Source organism: Primulina eburnea, chromosome 9 (assembly GCF_022965805.1).
Source record: "Primulina eburnea isolate SZY01 chromosome 9, ASM2296580v1, whole genome shotgun sequence".
NCBI lineage: Eukaryota > Viridiplantae > Streptophyta > Magnoliopsida > Lamiales > Gesneriaceae > Primulina > Primulina eburnea.
Window position 1 is genome coordinate 4,599,178 of NC_133109.1, and position 22,701 is coordinate 4,621,878.

At 35.0% G+C, this 22,701-nt stretch overlaps 2 protein-coding genes across 2 annotated transcripts in view; both read right to left on the minus strand.

Annotated features, from left to right (window-relative positions):
* Positions 1-22,701, minus strand: part of LOC140841162 (protein FLX-like 3) — a 104,600-nt gene that overhangs the window by 26,324 nt on the left and 55,575 nt on the right. The window lies entirely within an intron of this gene.
* On the minus strand, positions 1,010-3,954 carry LOC140842183 (uncharacterized). The gene is made up of 2 exons (XM_073210000.1): positions 3,764-3,954; positions 1,010-2,968 (listed from the first exon to the last, which is right to left on the minus strand). Exons 1-2 carry the CDS (start codon positions 3,918-3,920, stop codon positions 2,541-2,543), a joined length of 585 nt encoding a protein of 194 aa, XP_073066101.1. The 5' UTR covers positions 3,921-3,954; the 3' UTR covers positions 1,010-2,540.

The window sequence follows — 22,701 nt, forward strand, 5'->3', positions numbered from 1 at the left end:
CTCTAGATTTAAATGATGCACAAGTACGAATACTTGTGCGATGCCTCATGGCAAAAAATTCACTAGAAAATTATGTAAATCGTTTACACCAAAAACAATACTAGTGAGAAAACAAAACAAAATTCCTTGACACTCCAAGGAATTAAAAATGCATCAAAACACACCACATAAAAACTAGATGCATTAAATAAAAAAAGTGTGTTGCTTAAAACCAAACGAAACCACTCTTCGATCAACACTCTACGTCAGTGTTGTTCTTGAGTGTTGGCAACACCAATCGACAACACGGTATAACAGTGAATCAATCACACAAACTCTTCACAATCTTAACTCTGTGTGTGCACTCCCGAAAACCTCCAGCAGATCCTCTCCACAGCAAATTGATCACACGATCACACAAAAACGCCTCAACAAAATATAGGTTCGGCTTTTGTATTTTTCGTCTGTGTATGCGCTCTTCTACCGACCTCACGAAAGAGTCACATCAAAAGACTCACACGAAAAGCTTCGACTCTCCAACTCTCTCCTCTATCCCACACACATGACGGCTACAAGGCACTCCATATTTATATCTAATGCTTGACCTAAATATCTTCCCATAAAAGAGTCCTACAAAATATAGAAAGAAGATTTCATTAGATATAAAAACCTTTTAAACAAAGATAAAATATCTTGGAGATAAAAATCGTATTAAAACAAATCATATAATATCTATACATAATATTATCATTTAGAAATAAATCAAGCAAGATTTGATAATCTAGAAATAAATCAAATAAAATCTTTTTAGTCTAGAAAGGCAAAATCTTAAACTGATATTATCAATTTAACAAAATAATAAAGGAATAAAATATTCCTTTCAATCTCCCCCTTTTTGCCTTTCTGGACAAAACATCCAAAAATGATAATCTTGGTAAGCATCACCGTCATTAAGCTCCCCCTGCATTTGAGTATGTCTCCCCCTGAGTCAAAGTTCGTCTCCCCCTGAATTAGACATGTTAGAGCAATGGTGTTGTTGACAGTGTTGTCAACACCATCGTTAGAACACCTGAAAACATAAGAAGACATACGAAAGAAAGATTCAATAATCAAGCAAACAGATATAAGAGCAACCCACAAACAACATTACAGACAGAGTATCAGCAACTCGAGATGCTTCAGTACCATCCATAGAACCATGTCATTTTTGGTTCTCCTTCTCCCCTTTTTTGTCCAGAATGTAAGCCAACTTCCAAAAGCAGATTATACTCAGTTATATGTAGAACGTGAGAGAAAATTATAAAGATATATCAGGAGTTGAGCACAGAAAAAGAACCTCAAAGAAATCACGAGAGTAAGGAAAGATGCGAGAGTAAGTGAAAATAAGCAAGAGTAATTAAAGGCATTTAACGACAGCAAAACATATTTACTCTTACACAAAAAATTGATTCAATCATTCAGCACCAAAAAAATCCACATGGTAAAGGTAATATTTCTGAAATTTACCAAAAACACTAATTACGGTTCTATCCCAAAAACAAACAGTAAAATTGATTCAAACTCATGTTATGACAATTTCAAAAGAATATCCAGTGAAACCCACATCGATTATAACCCACTGACACAAGTAGTCACATAAATTCAAAATTTAGGTAATCAAGGTTTTCATCAACCGTCATAAGTCAATACTGATATGTCACTATACATGATGAATTCACGAAACAAACATCAATATGCATGTCCTCAATATGCCTCCAATATGATGAATTATCGAAATGTCAGGCAGTGTAAAAATTGTGCAGTGTCTGAACTTGGTGTTGGCAACACCTCCTGGCAACACCACTGAGTTTTAGTCAAACTTCCATAAAATTTTATTTTGATTCAGAAATGGTAGCTCCCACACTAGAAGAACGGTCTTCAATGGACTCCCCTAGGTAGCTTTTTCCATTACTTTTTACTTAGAAGTGGTAGCTCCCACACTAAAAGAACGGTCTTCAATGGACTCCTCTAGGTAGCTTTTTCCATTTTCTTCTAAACAATTTTTTTTTTTATTTACCTCTTTTCTGTTTTTCTCCTTTTGCTTACATTTTCCAAGTCATCTTTTCACTTTAGACAAGATCATGATTTTCATGAATATCCTCAACTACTCAATGCCTTGGATTTAAGCAAAAACTATTTCTCAACATACGATTGGAAGTATGAACAATCAGAGGGTACCTTTCAGAAATTTGCCTTCACTGTTCAGTCATTACAAAAATAAATAAGATGATTATGATTATGCAATATGCCTAACATCCTAAAAATAGTCATGCACAAACGGATGTTGTCTCTGGTGTTGGCAACACCTTGGACAACACTGAACAAATGTTTAAAGTACACACATGCTGAGAGATTTCCAAAGATTGGAAAATCTCTCAAAATCCAAAGGTTTCGTGAATATATCAGTCAGTTGATTCTCAGTCCTAACAAATTCCAGTCGAATTATTCCTTTTTCAACCAAATCTCGAATAAAGTGACGCCTTATATCTATGTGTTTTGTTCGAGTGTGTTGAACAGGATTCTTAGAAATGTCTATAGCACTTGAGTTGACACAATGTACCATCATTATTATTGTTGGGTTCAATTTGAGATACAAAACACGAGTGACTTACCTGGGAAAACGTGGAGCTCATGCATATTAAACCAATCATTTTGCGGTAGTCCACCTTTTCTTGGTTTCTTGTTTGCACACCATCATGTAATTCACCAATGATTTGTGATGATGGATGATTCTTCTGAATCTTGCTGGGAATTTCTCTTTCACAATTAATCACCACATCATCATTATCATTGTTATCATTATCCACAGTTTCTGTTCGGTTCAGAGGCGGTGTTGTGCTTGGTGTTGCCTCACTGGTCTCAACACCAGGCTCAACACTGTTTCTGGTCATTGCCTCACTTATCTCCAGCCATTCTTCTACATCAGCCTCCGATGTTTTAACTGTCAGATCTGCAAGATCATCAAACACAACGTTAATTGATTCCATTGTAGTCCTAGTTCTCAGATTAAATACACGATAAGCACGACCATTAGTAGAGTATCCAAGAAAGAGACATTTAACACTTTTTGAATCAAATTTAGCTAGATGATCTCTATCATTCAACACATAACCTACACATCCAAAAATATGAAAATTTTTGAGGTTTGGTTTTCTTCCCATGATAATCTCATATGAGGTCATTGTAGAACCACTCCTTAAATAAACACGGTTGGAAATGTGACATGCCGTATTTAAAGCTTCGGCCCAAAAACATTTTAACACATTCTTAGAACTAAGCATGACCCGAGCCATTTCTAGGAGGGTTCGATTTTTCCTTTCAGCTATGCCGAATTTTTGAGGGGTCTTCGGAGATGAATATTCATGAATGATACCTTTCTTATGACACAAAGAAACAAAATGAGAATTTTCAAACTACTCACCATGATCGGTTCTTATTTTAACCACCCTCATATCATACAGATTTGTTATCCTAGCATACAACTTCTTAAAAGCATCAAATGTATCCGATTTTTCTCTAAGAAAACTTACCCAAGTAAAATGCGAAAAATCATCAACACAAACAAACGAATATTTCTTACCACCCAAACTCTCAACATCCATTGGACCGAGTACATCCATATGCAAAATTTCAAGGCACTGTGTTGTCCCAAAGTGTTGCAACACCGGGTGCGCAACACGGGTTTGTTTACTCTTCTGGCATGGACCACAGACATACACAACACCTAAATTTAAATTGGGCATACCTCTCACAGCATCAAACTTACGCAGATTCTTCAAGGTATTGATACTCACGTGTCCCAGTTTTTGATGCCATATGTCTAAATCACTCACCTTGGCACTTCGACAATCATCACCTTCTCCCAATTGATAGCAATTCTCAGCAGAACGAGTACCTGACATTACACAAACATTGGCATCATTAAAAATTTCACAATTATTTTTATTGAACTTAACATATAAATCATCATCACAAAGTTGACTTATGCTTATTAAGTTTGAGTTAAGTCCTTCAACATGTAGAACATTTTGAAGTTCAGGAAGCCCATCAACGCTCAGGGTTCCTTTGCCTACAATTCTTCCTTTGGAACCACCACCATAGGTTACACGCCCACTTTTTATTTCAACATAATCCGTGAGGTGTTCTTTAAATCCGGTCATGTGGCGTGAGCACCCACTGTCGAAGTACCATGCACCTACAATGTTAGTTTTTAAAGAAGTATAAATGATATTGCATCGAATAACAGTTTTAGGTACCCAAACTTTCCTTGTGGAAGATTTCTTGACTACGGTGTTGCGCCTGGTGTTGGACAACACTGTGGGCAACACCCGATTTGATTTCCAATTCAGGTAGTCGTTTCTTAGTTTGTAGCAGAAGGGTCTGATGTGCCCAGGCTTATAGCAGTAGTGGCAAATAAAATGTCGCTTTCTTTGCTTTGGTTTGGAAGTTGACACTGGTTTCTTGATTTGTGATATCTTCACTGGAGGATCAACTTTCAAAGGAGAGGAAGAAGCTCTATTTTGTTTCGGCCTTTGTTCCGATGCTAGCTTTGAGATTGCCAGATTCTCCATAGGAGGGTTCACCATTAAAGGGACAGAATTGTCTTTAATTCCCTTTACAAACACAGTTGGTTTTGATCCGGAGTTGGAAGATTCACCATGTTCATATGCGCTTTCAACATATCCAAGACCAGTTCTGCCATCTTTTCCCATTGTTAGCATTGAGTCAAGTTTGACGAACTTGAGTTGAATTTTCCAATAGTCTTTGAGGCCTTCTCAAGCTCATCCTTGACTTTGCACAATTCAAGATCTCTTCTATTCAATAAGACTTCGAGTCGAGACAAATTGCCTTTTAACTCAACATTTTCTTTTGAAAGAATTGAATTTGTCTCGTTTCTTTTAAGCCAATCAACATACAACTCTTCATACATAGCCTGCACACTTTCAAAGGTGAGTTCCTCAGAATCAGTATCCTGTATTTCATGATTACCTGAGTCATTGTGAGATTTAGCATTGAGACACAAGGATTTTGAAGTGGTGTTGCGGCTGGGTGTTGCAACACCAGCGGCAACACCGTGCGGGTTGACTTGCAGCCAGCATTTTTCCTTCAAAACAGCAGTGTTCTTGGATAATATGTCCATCGGGATTCTGTTAAATTTCCTGAAAAAAAAAACAACAATAAACCACAATCAATCACTTAGTGTATCAAGCGTTGGCTCTGATACCACTTGTAAGGAATTGTTGTACAGGAAATAAATTAAAATAATATTATGTGTGTATCAGAAGTTAGTGTTGTGTCCGGTGTTGTCAACACTGTACACAACATGGCAGCGGAATTAAGTATTTAACACACAAATATAACTTTAATAAATTAATTCTAGATTTAAATTATGCACAAGTACGGATACTTGTGTGATATCTCATGGCAAAAAATTCACTAGAAAATTATGTAAATCGTTTACACCAAAAACAATACTAGTGAGAAAACAAAACAAAATTCCTTGACACTCCAAGGAATTAAAAATGCATCAAAACACACCACATAAAAACTAGATGCATTAAATAAAAAAAGTGTGTTGCTTAAAACCAAACGAAACCACTCTTCGATCAACACTCTGCATCAGTGTTGTTCTTGAGTGTTGGCAACACCAATCGGCAACACGGTATAACAGTGAATCAATCACACAAACTCTTCACAATCTGAACTCTGTGTGTGCACTCCCGAAAACCTCCAGCAGATCCTCTCCACAGCAAATTGATCACACGATCACACAAAAACGCCTCAACAAAATATAGGTTCGGCTTTTGTATTTTTCGTCTGTGTATGCGCTTTTCTACCGACCTCACGAAAGAGTCACATCAAAAGACTCACACGAAAAGCTTCGACTCTCCAACTCTCTCCTCTATCCCACACACATGACGGCTACAAGGCACTCCATATTTATATCTAATGCTTGACCTAAATATCTTCCCATAAAAGAGTCCTACAAAATATAGAAAGAAGATTTCATTAGATATAAAAACCTTTTAAACAAAGATAAAATATCTTGGAGATAAAAATCGTATTAAAACAAATCATATAATATCTATACATAATATTATCATTTAGAAATAAATCAAGCAAGATTTGATAATCTAGAAATAAATCAAATAAAATCTTTTTAGTCTAGAAAGGCAAAATCTTAAACTGATATTATCAATTTAACAAAATAATAAAGGAATAAAATATTCCTTTCAAATATATATTACATTGTGTTCATATTCTGATTATATTGTATGAAGATTAAACGTATGTGACCGTTTTACCAAAAGTTATAATTGATAGTCAACGTTGCAACTTCAATATAGTCTTTTAAACAGCATAGTCATGTTTTGATTATGCTTATAACAATATCAATTATCGCATTCTCGAAATTTTTTTTCAATAATTGAATTTTTCGAACTTTATGAAAATCGAACTTGTGACATTAGTTATGATATCAGCCTTTGTCATTTTACCAAAAATTATAACTAGTGATAATAGTGTAGTTTCAATCTTTTAAATCGTACAATAACTCGATGACCAACGTTTCGATTGCTCTCAGCAATTATTGTACGCAAAATTGTCTTTAGAGTTGGTTTAAGGTTGACTGTTTGAGATTAGTTTTGTTTGGTGTAGAAATTATATTATCTTGAAGTTATCATTGCTCTAAAATAGAATAATGGAAATATGTGACTTAATACAATAGTATAAGAGGAAAAAATTTATAAGATATAACTAACTAGAGTATGTCTCTTGTGAGACGGCCTCACGAATTTTATCAGTGAGACGGGTCAATCCTACCGATATTCACAATAAAAAGTAACACTCTTAACATAAAAAATAATAATTTTTCATAGATGACCCAAATAAGAGATATGTCTCAAAAAATATGACTCGTGAGACTGTCTCACACAAGTTTTTGTCTATTAACTAAAGTAGTTTTTGCAAGAGTAAAAATGTAATGTGAATATTGAAATCTTAGTACAAAAGAAGTAATTTCTTTTTAAAAAATAATGCAAATTGTTTATAGAGTTTTTATTGTAAAATTATGGAAATACATAATTATCGTTTATTGTGCACCAAGAATGCTCGTAAAGAGATGAAGTGACGCTATAACAATCCACAAACTAACAAGTTCTAGTTGGATTATAAATTAATTCAAACATTACGTGTGCTATTGTCAAATCACAAAAAATCTCGTGAGATTGTCTTACAAAGTAATTTTATGATATGAATTTTCGAATCGATTTGATCTATAAAAATATTATTTTTTATGTCCAAAGTATTATTTTCACCGGAAAAATATACCTTTTATTAGTTATATTTTGAATAAATTAATATTATGTAATATATATTGTTTTGAGTGTAAAACATTATTTTTTACGATAAAAATATATGATGTAATATATATTGATTCCGTTATTTGAGTGGAAAATATTAAATTTTATTTCAAATACATTACTTTTCACCGAAGATATAAACTGAATCGATTTATATCATCGATATGTATCTTTCATATGGTTGTACATAAGATTTGCTTTAGTCAAATTAAGATTCTATCATCTTTGGAAATATTACGGTAATAACTTATTGCTTAAAAAAGTAAAAAAAAAATGTTTCGATTGAACTAAGTATACCTTTTGGTAAGATTTTAAAATCACTGAGAATTTTTTCTCTCCTACCTCTGTGTAGGTCAACCTCCTGCCGACACCTTGGTGGCCGTGCAGGTTTCTTCCTCCACGCAATTTTGTGTGGCGGGGCAACGTTCCCATATCACCGAACATGGATCTTGAAGAGGTAACAAAATTGGTTGCGGAATTCCGTCTCTCAACAACAAACGAAACAGATGAGCCCTTAAATCTCAATGACGTCGACGTGCAGATCGTAGAGAAAAGCATTGCAAATTGTTTGGTGGCCAAAGTTCTCTCATCCAAGACGATCAATCGTGAAGTGTTTAAATTGCAAATGTCCCAGAATCTTACAAGCCGCTCGGCCGATCGAGGTAGGATCCATTGGTAATAATTTCTTCTTATTGGATTTCAAATCTACACAGGATAAATCGCGGGCTCTACGAGGGGGACCATGGAATTTCTTTCGGGATTTGGTGATATTTAAAGAACCCCACGGTCTTCAAAACCCCAAGACACTGAATTTTGATGAAATCAGTTTTTGGATCCAATGCTATAACTTGCTACTGTTATTCATGAACAAAGAAATCTTGACAAAAGTGGGGAATCAGATCGGGGTCGTGGAGGAAGTCGATACACACTCTAATGGATTGTCGATGGGGGATTTTGCACGTATTCGGGTGAAGATAGATATCACAAAACCTTTGAAAAAATTCATCCGGATAACTGCCCCCCAAAAGGACGAAGACATCATAGCATTACTAGCATATGAAAGGCTGCCCGATTTCTGCTATAACTGTGGTTGCATTGGGCATTCGTTCCGGGAGTGTGAGAATCCTATACCAGTGAGCGGGAAACTTGAGTTTGGAAACTGGCTACAAGCAACGAACGGGGGAGGCAGAGAGAAGAATAGAAAATTCACACAAAGCAAACCATATAACAACAGAGACAACTCTCCACCTAATAATTATGCTAGGAATGATGAGGCAGACATTGACATCCAAGGAAAAGAAGCCGGAATGGGAATTTCTGGATTGTTAACTTCACATTTTCCAGAGAAAGAGAGCCCGAGGCAGATCCTTACACGGGACATTGAACCCCCTGCCAGTTCCCAAGGTATTAACAAACATAAACAATCACCAAGTAGTAGCCAGAAGAAATGGAAGCGCCGAGCACGGGAGAAAGGTACTCTAGTAATTCCGACACTTGACCATCAAGTTAAAAATTATGAGAATATAGGCCCGGGGAATTCACAGAACCATCACAGTCCTCCAAAGAAGCGCACTTTCAGCGAGATCTTAGATCCCATAACAACTGAACCAGCGGCGGTGATTGCGAAGCAACACCGCCGATCACTATGAATTGCATATGTTGGAATGCTCGAGGGCTTGGGAACCAACGAGCATTCCGAGAATTAAAGCGACTTGTCGCAGAAAAGGACCCATCCCTTCTCTTTCTATGTGAAACTAAGATGAAGGGCTCTAATATCCGTTGGTGGAAGACGATTCTTGGATTTAATGGCCTATTTGCGGTGGATTGTATAGGTAGGAGTGGTGGTTTGATGCTACTGTGGAAAGACCCTCTCAACATTAAAATTCACTCGTATACATCGGGACATATTGACTGTACAGTACAACATGGCGATAAGTTTTGGAGATTCACGGGATTTTATGGAAAACCAGACACGGGATGCCGACATCTATCATGGAACCTCCTCCGTCGTTTAAGCGGACTTACTGAGCTCCTAGGAATCCCATGGATTGTTGGAGGAGATTTTAACGAAATTTGTTTTGACAGTGAAAAACAAGGAGGAAGCCAAAGGCCTCAGCATCAAATGCGAGCTTTCAGGGACACTCTAGACGCTTGCTCACTACAGGATCTCCATAGCAAAGGCGAGCTCTTCACTTGGGTCAACCGACGAGCTTCGGACAGTATTATTTTTGAACGGCTTGACAGATTTGTTGCCACTATTGATTGGAGACTACTGTATCCAACATCACAAGCCCAAACGTTGGAGTTCTTTCACTCTGACCATAGACCCATCCTTATTGATATTGGCGCTCCACAGAGACAATTAACTCGCCACAAAACTCTATTCCGGTTCGAACCTCATTGGGTTACAGAGGCTGATTGTAAAGATATAGTCACTCAAGGATGGAAAAAAGATGACAAGACTCTAACACTATCAGAGCGTATCCAAAGTGTTAAAACATTTCTAAGGAACTGGGCTGGACACCGATTTAAAGATCTCCCGAAACAGATAAAAACCAAGAGGGGGCAACTAAACCGACTCAGGACCCACGAGCAATGGCATTTGTCTGTACAAAAAATCAGTGAGCTAGAACATGACATTGAGAAGCTAGCTACCAAGGAAGAACTGTACTGGAAGCAACAAAGTAGAGTCAACTGGCTCGCAAATGGTGACCGCAATTCGAAATATTTTCATGCATGTGCATCACTCCGGAGAACGAAGAACCATATTAGCGGGCTGTTCACAGCACATGGAGATTGGTGTACTGAGCCACGCAACATGTCTGAAATCGTGGAACACTATTATTCGAATTTGTTTACAACTAATGCACCGACAACAGTAGATAGAAGACAGATTCTAGACTGTGTTGAACCAAAAGTGGACGGGGATATGAATGCTCTTATTTGTGCCCCGTTCACGGCAGAAGACATAAGAAACGCAGTATTTGACATGCATCCGGATAAAGCACCCGGGCCTGATGGGCTATCAGTTTTCTTCTATCAAAAATTCTGGGATGTGGTTGGCGCAGAGGTCACAGAGGCTTCTTTACAGATACTCAATGCAGGGGCGATCACGGAGGACTGGAACTCTACTATTGTCACTCTCATACCGAAAGTCAAGCAACCAATGACAATGAAAGATTTTCGTCCAATTAGTCTATGTAATGTCTGTTACAAAATAGTGGCCAGATCCTTGACAAACAGGTTGAGACCTATAATGCACCATATCGTTAATGAATTTCAGAGTGCTTTCATCCCAGGCCGTTTAATATCTGACAACATTGTCCTGGCTTTCGAGGCACTACATTGGATACGCAGCAAAAAAAGAGGACAAAAATCATTTGCAGCGCTTAAAATTGATATGAGTAAAGCATATGACAGGATAGAATGGAGTTTCCTTGAGGGAATGATGTCTCGGTTGGGCTTTGCCAATACATGGGTGGCGAAGATTATGCGTTGTGTCCGCACGGTCCAATATTCTTTTTCAATAAATGGTGAATTAAGCAACACTGTCATACCAAGCAGAGGCATAAGGCAGGGCGACCCGCTCTCACCGTACTTATTTGTTCTTTGTGCTCATGGATTATCATCTGCTCTTCTTGCTTTCGAAAGCAGAAAACTCATCACTGGAGTACGTATGGCACCCTCTTGCCCTTCTATAACCCACTTATTTTTTGCAGATGATAGCCTCATGTTCTTCCAGGCTACAATGGAGAACTGTGCTGGGATCCGCACCTGTCTTAACTTGTATGAGCGGGCATCAGGACAACTAATCAATTTTGAGAAATCTTCGTTGTCCTTCAGCCCAAACACGAATGACAGAGTGAAAGAAACCATCAAAACAATGTTAACTATCCCTGTTGTGCAAGGACATGAAGTGTATCTGGGCCTGCCTGTCTTCTCCAGTCGTAACAAGAAACTACAATTCCGATATCTTGTGGAGAGGGTAGCGACAAGATTACAAGGGTGGGGGAGCAAAACCTTCTCAAGTGGCGGTAAAGAAACCTTGATTAAGTCGGTTATTCAATCGATTCCAACCTATGCTATGTCCTGCTTTCGTATCCTGAAATCAATATGTGAAGAGATCGAGAGAGCTTGTGCTAACTTCTGGTGGGGTGTGGATCACGGAAAAAATAAAATGCATTGGAAATCTTGGAAAGCTCTTTGCAAGCCAAAATGTATAGGTGGGCTGGGATTCCGCCATCTCGAGACGTTCAACAAAGCACTGTTAGCGAAACAAATATGGCGGGTCTTACAATCCCCTGAGTCGCTCGTTGCCCGTGTTCTTAAAGCACGTTATTATAAACATCAAGATATCATGCATGCCTCACTTGGAAGTAACCCTTCTTATATCTGGAGATCTCTACTGTGGAGTCGGCCCCTCTTGGAAAAAGGATTATATTGGCACGTACGAAATGGGGAACAAATTGATACTTTTGCGAGTCGATGGATACCTGGCAGGGGTGTGCAACCAAAGCCTCCACATTTCAGTGGTACCTATGACAAAGTCAGTTCCCTCATCCTGAATGGACAATGGAATGAACAGATTGTGCTTGACTCCTTCCCCCCTCATGTGGCAGCAGAAGTGTTAGATATTCCGATATACCAATCGAACCATGGGGACTTCATATATTGGGCCTATGATCCAAAGGGTAGATATTCAGTCAGAGAAGGCTATAAGAGGGAAATTGGATTCTATGAACCACCGGACCACAGCTCGGAGCTGCACTCAAAGAAGTGGTGGAAATTCATTTGGGCTATGTCGGTACCCCCAAAAGTCCGTGTTTTTTGGTGGCGCATATTACACAATATTATTCCGACATCAGTCAATCTAATGGCACACCACGTCCCAGTAACTGGCAGCTGCCCATTATGCCATTTCGGTTATGATAACACAACTCATGCATTATTCTCTTGCTCCGTGGTTAAAGGCTGCTGGAAGACATCTCGGTTTTGGGATTTGCTAAAGCAGGTACAATTTTTGGAGGTGTTCGATATCTTCTGTTGGATGAAGGACAGGTTGAGCCAAATGGACTTCGAACTATTTGCAATAAATACTTATGCGATGTGGCGCGAACGACTCAACCTCGTACATAACCAAGGAACACTCGAAAAGGGATTTAATGTGAATTGGAGTGACTCGCTGTTGAGAGAATTCCAAGAAGCCCAACGATTGAGGTTGCTGAATGGGAAAATTGATACTTCAGGAAACTCACAGAAGACATGGACGGCACCTCAGATTAATGAATTAAGGATGGACGTTGATGCAGCTTTTAATGAGAACCTGAACAGCTTCGCGGTAGGAGGAGTGGTACGTAACCATGAAGGCCAACCATTGATCGCTTTCGGGATGAAGATTAAGAAGCCTTCTTCAATTGTCTATGGAGAACTGGCCGCCATTGATATAGGAATGAAGATCGCAAAGGATCACAACCTTTTTATCAACCAAATCACATCAGACTCTCTATTGGCAGTGCAAGCAGTCACCCATATAGATGAGGACCTTAGCTATGTTGGTACCTATGCTCAATATATTCGACGATCTCTGAGTGAACATGAAGGAGCCACCTTAAAACACATTCGTCGCACGGCGAACGCCGTTGCAGATTCACTTGCGTCTTTTGCTATTTATCACCCGACTTCCTTTGCTTGGAAGCCTGGGGATTTTCCTTTTTGGTTTGTAAAACTTGTAACTAAAGATATTTCTCAATCTCAATAATACTACAAGTTTTGTGATCAAAAAAAAAAAAAAAGTATACCTTTTGGTGGATTACAAATATTGCTCCGTTCAACTTTTAACTCAAATTCTATAAATAATAAGAGTTACATATTATTATTATTATTATTATTATATACACTCACACTCGACATCTCATTAAAAAAAAATAGGGATGTTAAAATCCGACACGACCCACCAACCCGACACTGTTCATCTAAAAAAAATAAGGTTTGAGTTTGGGGTTTTCGGATTCGGGTCGGATCGAGTTGGACCCAATAGCTGACCCAAAAAAAATGATCGAGTTGGGTTGGGTTGGGTTGGGTTGGGTTGAAGTTGACCCGGATTGACCCGAAAATTTAATTTTTAAAAAATATATATCTACATTTTTTATATATTTTATGTCTGAAAAAATATTTATTATATATTATCATAAATTTTCATTATTTAATATTTTTTTGAAAATTTTTTATTTTTAAAATAATTGATTATTTTTTTACGATTAGACTTTCGAATTTAAATCATATATATGAGGAAGTTTTTTTATTATGTGTTTAAATTAAAAATTATTTTTTTTTGAATTTTATTTACTTTTCTTTAAAAAAATTCAAAATCTGGTTATACGGGTTGATCGAGTTGATTCGAGTTCGGGTTTGAGTTGGGAGTTTTCGGGTTCGGGTTGAGCAGTTTTTGAATAGTAATGTCACTCAACCCACCCAACACACCCGAATTGACATCTCTAAAAAAAACAACCAATTTTGATAGTGTAGCTAAATTTTATATTTGATTTTGTTATATAATACACGTAATTTTAAATATTAATAATTATTAAAAATGGATATGTATTGAATTCGACAAACTATTTTGGAGACCCATAAGGTCGTTTTTGCCCATTGATGAGAGTGTCGATTGTGGTATGCCAGAGGTGTTAATGGTCCCTAAGACTCTTGGTTACGTGGGGTGATGGTCATTGGAAACACGTGTTTTCATTGGTTTTTTAAAATTAATTCTTCATAAATTAATTAATTTTGGAAATTATATATATATATATATATATATATATATATATATATATATATATATATGATATCTCTGTGTGTGTGTGTGTGATATTGTGTTTTTAAATAATCGTTTTTTTGCTATATGACAAATTATTTTAGATCATTAAGTTTCTAGATAATTCATGGAATGTTTTAAAATTGAAAAAATTATTATAGAATGGGGATTTATAACTTAAAATCCTTAAAGGGGTAAATTCATGATTTAAAATACCTTTCCAAAAAAAAAAGTAAAATACAAAAATTTTGTGTGTAATCTAGCGTTTTAAATAAACTTTTTTGAGTAGGAGTCTTGTGAGACGGTCTCACGAATCTTTAGTTGTGAGATGAGTCAATCCTACCTATATTCACACTAAAAAGTAATACTCTTAACATAAAAAGTAATATTTTTTCATAAATGACCCAAATAAGAGATTTATCTCACAAAATACGATCCGTGAGACCGTCTCAAACAAGTTTTTGCCAACATTTTTTTGGCTTGATGAAAAATTATTTAGATCATTTAGTTTCTAGATATTTCATGAAATTTTTTAAAATTGAAAATATTATTATAGAATAGGGTATTGTTTAAATTAAAATCCTTAAAGGGGTAAATTTGTAATTTAAAATACCTTTCCAGAAAAATGTAAAATACAAAAATTTCTATTGGATCGAGCTGACGTATCATTCCCATCTTGAAACTTAAAAAACAAAGATGACTCGTAATTCTAATCTTCTTATGACTATAAATTTAAACTGGATAATGCAAATCTCAGAAATTGCTCTTCGTCCGACCCACATAAAATAGACAAGTAACTAAAAATGGGAATGAATCGAATAAAAAAAAAAAAGAATATTTTCCTTTTAATTTAAAATCTATAAATTTGATTTTATCAAACTTTAAAACGAATCGAAGCACAAAAATTTTTGTAACATGGTTTCATGAGTCAATTTTGTGAGACGAATCTTGGATGGATCATTCAAGAAAAAGTATTACTTATCATTGTAAATATATATGTGATTGTTCTGTATCACGTATAAAGATCTATGCGGCCATCTCACAAGATATCTACTAAATTCGAAAATTAGTCCGTTTGGATTGGTTTGGTTGGAAATTATTCCAAACACTGGTTTTCTTAATATAGTAGACCTAACTCCAAAATTGAATTGATTAAATTTTATCAAAAATGATTAATTGTTGGAGTAAAAAAAAGTTTCTTGTAGTTAAAATAAAAATCATGAAAGCTTTCACTAAATGTCTCTAGTTTGTTAAACAACTGTCCGTGATAATGGAATCCAATAGATATGTGGGGCTAAAATGTTCATTTGTGGGGATTCATACACAAACCACAAATTTATTTGATTAATCTTAAGTTGATCAATTCGTGTTATTACAATTAGGGTGCAAATCCAAATCCAAACACGACAAATTTTAACGTGGTTCGAAAAAATTACAATATGATTAAAAGTCGGGATGAGCAATCAAGTGGATATAGTTTTCTAAATAATTTATTCTGTAATATAATTCGAGAATTTATATATGCTAGACATAAACGGATTAATCTATTCTATACTTTGAGTATTTTTTTCATATGATCTGATCAAATGTTAACTTTTGGATCATCGATATGTATGTCAACTTTCAAAAAAATGTGAGGGACTCACATGATCTAACGATATTCAAATAGAAAAATAATCACTCCCGATAGGGTTGACAAAGGTCTAGGTTTTACTCGTCCCTTTGGAGAAGGTTAAAACCATGTAAAAGGGGTTTCGAGGTGGCACGGGTACGAGTCAATTGGTCCAATGACAGGTTGGGGTGTGTCTCGAGTTTGGGTGAACCCGCCACGAATATATATGTATATTATATGTACATACTATTTATATATATGTGTGTGTGTGTGTGTGTATATGTACAATGTCTATATATGTATATGTTTTTTTATTTAATATATGTATGTATATATATTATTAATAATTTATTTAAGTTGTTTTAAATTAAATGTATTGCGGGTCCATGGGTCGAGATCCGCGTCTGACCCGAGGTGGACATGTCGGGTTTTGAGACGGGGGCAGGGGAGGGTTCGGTTCTTAATTTTTCTTGATGGGGTGGGTCTCGGGTTTGGCCAAATCTGTACCGTACTCTTTTCGTTGTCATCCCTAACTCTAAGAGTGTGTTTGGTTGGGTAGATTAAACAATGTTAGATAAATAATCAAACATGTATCTAATGTTTGGTTAAAATTTTAAGATACTTTAATAATCATTTTGATCCGGTTTAATACCCAATTTTATGGATAATAATTTGATTATTAATCTAATAAAACAAGTGGGATGTGTTATCAACACTCATCAAATTATATTTTTATCTTCTTATTTCTTATTTCATGTCAACACTCATCATTTTATACCATATCAAATATTATTTTGTCGTTTATTAAAAATACGCAATCTACAAATATATTTCTATTAAATATAACAATAAAATTAATATTCAAAATATTATTATATTAGTTATTAATTAAATGCATATTCACAAATATATTTCTAATAAATATATTTAAATTAATTTTAATAAATATAAATTATAATTATAAATATTTAATTATCTATCAAATTATTTTAAAAATATTTATAAATATTTTTAAAAAATAAAAATATTGTAATTATTACTAAACTTTATTTAACAGTAACATTCAAAATATTATTGTTATTTTAATTATTAAAATAAACGCATATTTATAAATTTATTTCTAATAAATATATTTAAATTTACTTTAATAAATTTAAATTATAATTATAAATATTTAATTATCTATCCAATTATTTTAAGAATATATATCTAATTAGCATTTAGGGCATTTTGGCATTACAATAAAATTTACAAAATTAATCCATCATTTTAAAATTATATCAAACATCATGTTATTTATCCCACCATACTATTAATACATATCTCTAATTTTTTAATCACTCTAATTATTAATCATTTACTTATCCCATCACACGTACCAAACGGAGCCTAAGTATATATCAACCCAACATAAACAAATTATCTAGTGTTACTGAACAGTTTGACTACAGTTATAAGCAACTTAAAATGGTTTATTAATTATCTAATCTCTCATAAGTTGTCTAAAAATGTTGGTAAAATATATTTTAAAAGATCTTATATATATATATATATATATATATATATATATATATATATATATATATATATAATTTGTAAGAGATTTTAAAAAAAATATAGAAAAACTTGAACTAATTAGAGCAAATAATGACTTAAGAATTACTCCACAATCATATATATTCCAATCAATATTTTACACTTCGTACCAAATAGAAAATGCACGTAAACAATTATGATGATTATTTACATTTGTTGCTTAACGTGGATGCCATCCAAATTAAATAATTATTTCCAGACTTTATATTATTGATGTTTTCCGAAAGGAACGTTTGAACAATAATAATTATTTCATTATTATTATTATTATTATTTTAGTTGTACGTATGATAATTATTTGGGAAAACTAAGTACAAATTCATTTAAAATATTTTTCATGTCCCAACCATATTTTTTACTAGTATTTTCTATAAGATAAAACCCTAGGAATCAATTTAATTACTTAAAGTAATGGATAATTTTTGTAGAAATATTTGTAAACTTTTTTTATACCATACTTTTATCATGCATGCGTAATATACAAGTTAATAATATATTTTCTTACATCAAATAAGTACCGAAAAATAATATTATTTAAGCCTCATTAAGAAAGCGTTACAGATCAGAATCTAATTTACATAGAAAATATTTATAAAAAAAATAGAGTTAGTTTACAAAATTTGATATGATTACGCACACATATAAATGGTAGGTTACACAGATAAATTAGGTGATCAACTCTGAACATACTCTTGGTCCCGTGTGTAACATCAAAATATAAATATAAATATAAAAATAAAGAATAAAATTAGATATCGAGATTTATGTAGAAAACCTCTAAAAATTATCAGGGTAAAAACATGAGCAAGATGAAAAGAATTTCATTATAATATTTTATAGTATACAACAATTTACTATGTTTCCAAATAGAACATACACTCTCTTATTGTAGGAGAATAAATACCTCATTAATATTGTATAACAAAACACTCAAATTATATAAATGCTTTGAGATGAGAGAACAATGCTGAGAATGAGATTTTGGGATGATACAAACTACATAGAATGTGTTCTATTTATAGAGCTCCCTCGTTACTGTGAAATCTTTAGTCCAGACTTATGCAACATGTTCACTGTAGAATTTGTATCATTCGCGTAACACCATTAAAGTACCTAATTTGCCGACATTTCTTCCACTTAGAAGTTTGATTGAGAATCAAACACATCTTCACACATCTTTTCTATCTTATTATTCTCAGCCGTTTTCGTTTCTGCTGGATTCTTTACAATGTACAATGCACTATGAATGTCGCAAAACAAAGGAACATTCCTTTGTTTGAGTATAATCTCCTCCAATAATCTTTAATCCATATTACATTTTTGCAAGCTTGAATATCTGTCATATATTCTGCATCTGTTGTATATAATATTAAAATTGTTTGCAGTTTTGAAACTCAACTTACTGCTCCCCCTACAAGTATAAATACATAACTAGTGGTAAATTTTCTCTTACCGAGATCATCTGCATAATTTGAATCTACACAGCCCCTGAGAGTAAAATTTGATCCTCGAAAACATAATGTAGTATTTGAGATAGCTTTAAAGTCTTTTTAACCATACTACAATGCTCTCGTCTAGGATTCTCTATGTACCGACTAACTGCACCCCACTGCTTGTGCAATGTCCAGTCTTTGACAAATAAATTCGAACATCAAACTTCCCACTGCTGATGCATATGATGCTTGAGACATCTCAATCCTCTCTGTTTCACTTCAAAGACACATCTCGGAGGATTACTTGAATTTAATAGGAAGATGGGTCGAGATTGGCTTGATATATTGTGTGGGGACCCGGGTTCTAACTCAATTATTTTGGGATTTATTGGATCTTTGCTCGAAAATGTGGGTCAAAATTTTTGCTTTTTAATACTAAATCAAATGTAAACATAAAGCATGTCACTGTTATTTAAACAACTATAAGGTACATACACATCTGTCTGATAAAAACATACACGATTGTCTAAAAGTTCCGTACAAGTCTAGTACAATAACAAGTAGTCTTCTTCTACACCCGACATCGCCACACTATAAACTCTCTCTTCAACGACGTGGCCCTGTACCTGCCCCACCTGTTGCCAAGTACACATACAGACAAGACAACAGCCGGAGAACTCCGGTGAGAATAAATCCCAATATAAAACATGTATGCATGCAATGTACTAAATCATACACTAAGGCATAGCATATATCAATGCACATGAAATACAATCTACAACATGTAAAGGAATACAAATCTGTAATCAACGTCTAGTTCTTGACTCGATTCTTTTCTAATCTAGGGATCCCGGTGTGAATAAGACGGTCTATCACCTACCCAACCACTCGAGGTGACGGTACGTCTTATTCCTAGACTTCGGTCAACTCTGTATCGAGGGCTACACATAGAGAAAGTCTACTACTATGCGTCGATACACCGAAACGTCTAGTTTTGGCCGATCTGCCAATATCTCCTATCTCAGGACTTGAATGTAAATCAATAAACAAGATATTACATAATCAACTGTAATAACAAATTAGTATGTGATTTGTGAGAAATCCGAATCAAATCTGATCCAAGTTGCATCTCCCAATTCACATGTATTTATACCTTTCTCGTTGAACAATTTGTGTCGTAGCCGGAGTCTTGAGTTCACAATAGCCAATACAAATCTGAAATGGCATAATCAATGTGCACTTCATCAATATACATCTCAAGCAACTCAATATACAAAGCTGAAATCGGTTCCAATACAATTCGACGGCGTAACGGCGAAAGTCTTCGATACCGATAACTCTATAATATCATACTCAATCACAAGCAACTCATACTATCATTAACATCAACATATATTCTGAAATCTGTATATTTTCGGTCCATCACATGCTGAAAATTCGAGAACATCTATACGGTATCCGAAATTCAATCCAATTGCATTTCTACGTTACTCAATATACCAAGAACACATATCTCTAACAAAATCATAACTTCTCCAACATATGAATTTCGAAACAGGCTGGAAATGAACAATACTTACATCCTTAGCTAGCTCTTGTTGCAAGGATCACAAATCCGGGCTCGAAATTAAAATCGGATCTCTAAATCTTGCACAATATAATTTCTAAAGGATGAAGAACTTGAAGCTATTCCATGGAAGCTCTCGGTTCTGCTGATGGAGATTTGAAGAATGAAGTGTCATTTCAAAGTATATATATATACCATGCCAAGTGTCAAGACAAAAAACAAAGGTGGCATTTTCGCATGCAGCACCGCGGGTGCGGTGAGTCCCTTAACGCGGGTGCGCTCATGCTTCGGCAGCATTTTCATTTTCCAGAAATCGTCGACCGCGGGTGCGGTCTTGTTCTTACCGTGGGTGCGGTCTTGCTTCGCTCAAAACTTCTCAGCCTACTGCCCATCTGCCGCGGGTGCGGTCCACTTCTGAGCGCGGGTGCGGTCTGGCTTCGGCCTTACATTGTAAAATTCTACCTTTTATGTCATGCATTCCCATATCTTCCGAGTATTTCGTCAATGAAGACTAATAATTCTCGAGCCTTACATCTTGTATGTTGAAGTGTTATAAGACTTTATTCAAAAAATTATTCTAGCAAAATCAAATCTTTATATTACTTCTGTCTCGGTGAACTTGCATCATTGTAATCTTGTTTGTTGGTCTCAAGTCATTCATATCAAATTCTCTAGCTAACCATGCCTTCAATTATTAGACCCGGTTTTTGTTGAGGTATGCTACCAACATGTTGTCCACATATAATAGAAAAATGATATAATCATCATCATATCTCTTGAAATATGTAAAATGGTATGCACTAAGTCTGTTGTATAATGCTCATGATTTATGAATCAAATCTCTTGTACCAACACATCGATGCTTGTTTGAGACCTTACATAGATTTGTTCAACCAGCAAACCAAATTCTCTTTGTCTTTTTCCGCAAAACCCTGTGGTTTCTTCAAGAAATCCATGAAGAAATGTCGTTTTCATATCTAATTGTTCTAAATGTAGGTCTAACACCCATCGTAAGCCAAACCAAATGAGAAAATCTCTCACTAAAGTCGGTGACTTATTTCTGAGCATACAATTTTACCATCATTCTAGAACGATAGCGCTCCACTTTGTTATTTTCACCATGTTTTGATCTTATAGATCCATCTGTTACCAATGGTTTTTCTCCCTCGTGGTAGTGTAACAAGATCCCAAGTTTTATTCATGTTTAGTGCCTCCAATTCTTCATGCATTGTTGTCATCCACATGGATACATCCGAGCTTTGAATAGGCCTGTGGAAACTCAATGGTGCAAGATCATCTGTTAAAGACAATATACAATATTGTGTTCAATGAAATAATCTAACTGTTAAAAAACAATATGTAATATTGTTTTCAATTAAATAATCTAAAGCCAAATTGGTGGTTTTCTCTCTCGAGTTGATTGCCTTACCTCGGAAATCTCTGACTCAACGTGTTGTTATTCTTCGTGTTTTGATATTACTTCACAAGAAATTTGACCTTCTTATGTGTTATTTTACACCTGAAATATATTAGTTTTTGAATTGAATGTGTATTTATCTCCATTTACTTTATCTTCCTCTAAGATAACATCCATGTTGATGACAATCTTCTTAATAATAGGATTCCACAAGCGAAACCACTTCATTCCATCGACATAATCTAAGAAGATACCTTTTCTGGATTTCGAATCCAACTTCGATCTTTCTTACTCATTGTACATAACGTACACATGACTTCCAAATGTATGCAAATGAGAATAATCAGTCGGCTCCTCATTCTACATTATCATCGGAGTTTTTAGATATATCTCCACTAAAGGCAAAAGATTGATTATATAACTAGCAGTCTTGACTGCTTCTGCTCAAAATAACTTGGCTACACACATTGTCCTCAAAATAGGTCTTGTTCTTTCCAAAAAGGTGATGTTCTTCCGCTGCACCATTCCATCTGTTGAGGTGTGTAAGTTGTCATGGACTATCTTTTTATACCCTCATGTTGACAAAATGCATCAAATTCGTCACTAGTATATTCTCATTCATCGTCAGTCCTCAAATACTGGTGAATATGTATAATGATATCACTGGACTTAGTGTAGATCAGATGACATCTTTTCAAAACAAATCTTTCTGAACATATTACTGAATTGTTCAAAATTATTAATATGCACTCAAGTTAGATATCTGAACTTAAACATACTACTGATCTTATCTGTCGAATTGAGAAGCAAGAAGCTATGTTGGCAGGACATATTGACACCATTAAGTCTCAGATATTCGAGATGATTGTTTCTTACAAGGTGGAAA

Bases quoted from the DNA above. Each gene is read 5' to 3' on its own strand.
- LOC140842183 (XM_073210000.1), bottom strand. From the start codon at position 3,920: ATGTCAGGTACTCGTTCTGCTGAGAATTGCTATCAATTGGGAGAAGGT. The intron at 2,969-3,763 runs GTATGCCCAATT...ATGATCTTGCAG, and splicing joins TAAGTTTGATGCTGTGAGAG to ATCTGACAGTTAAAACATCG.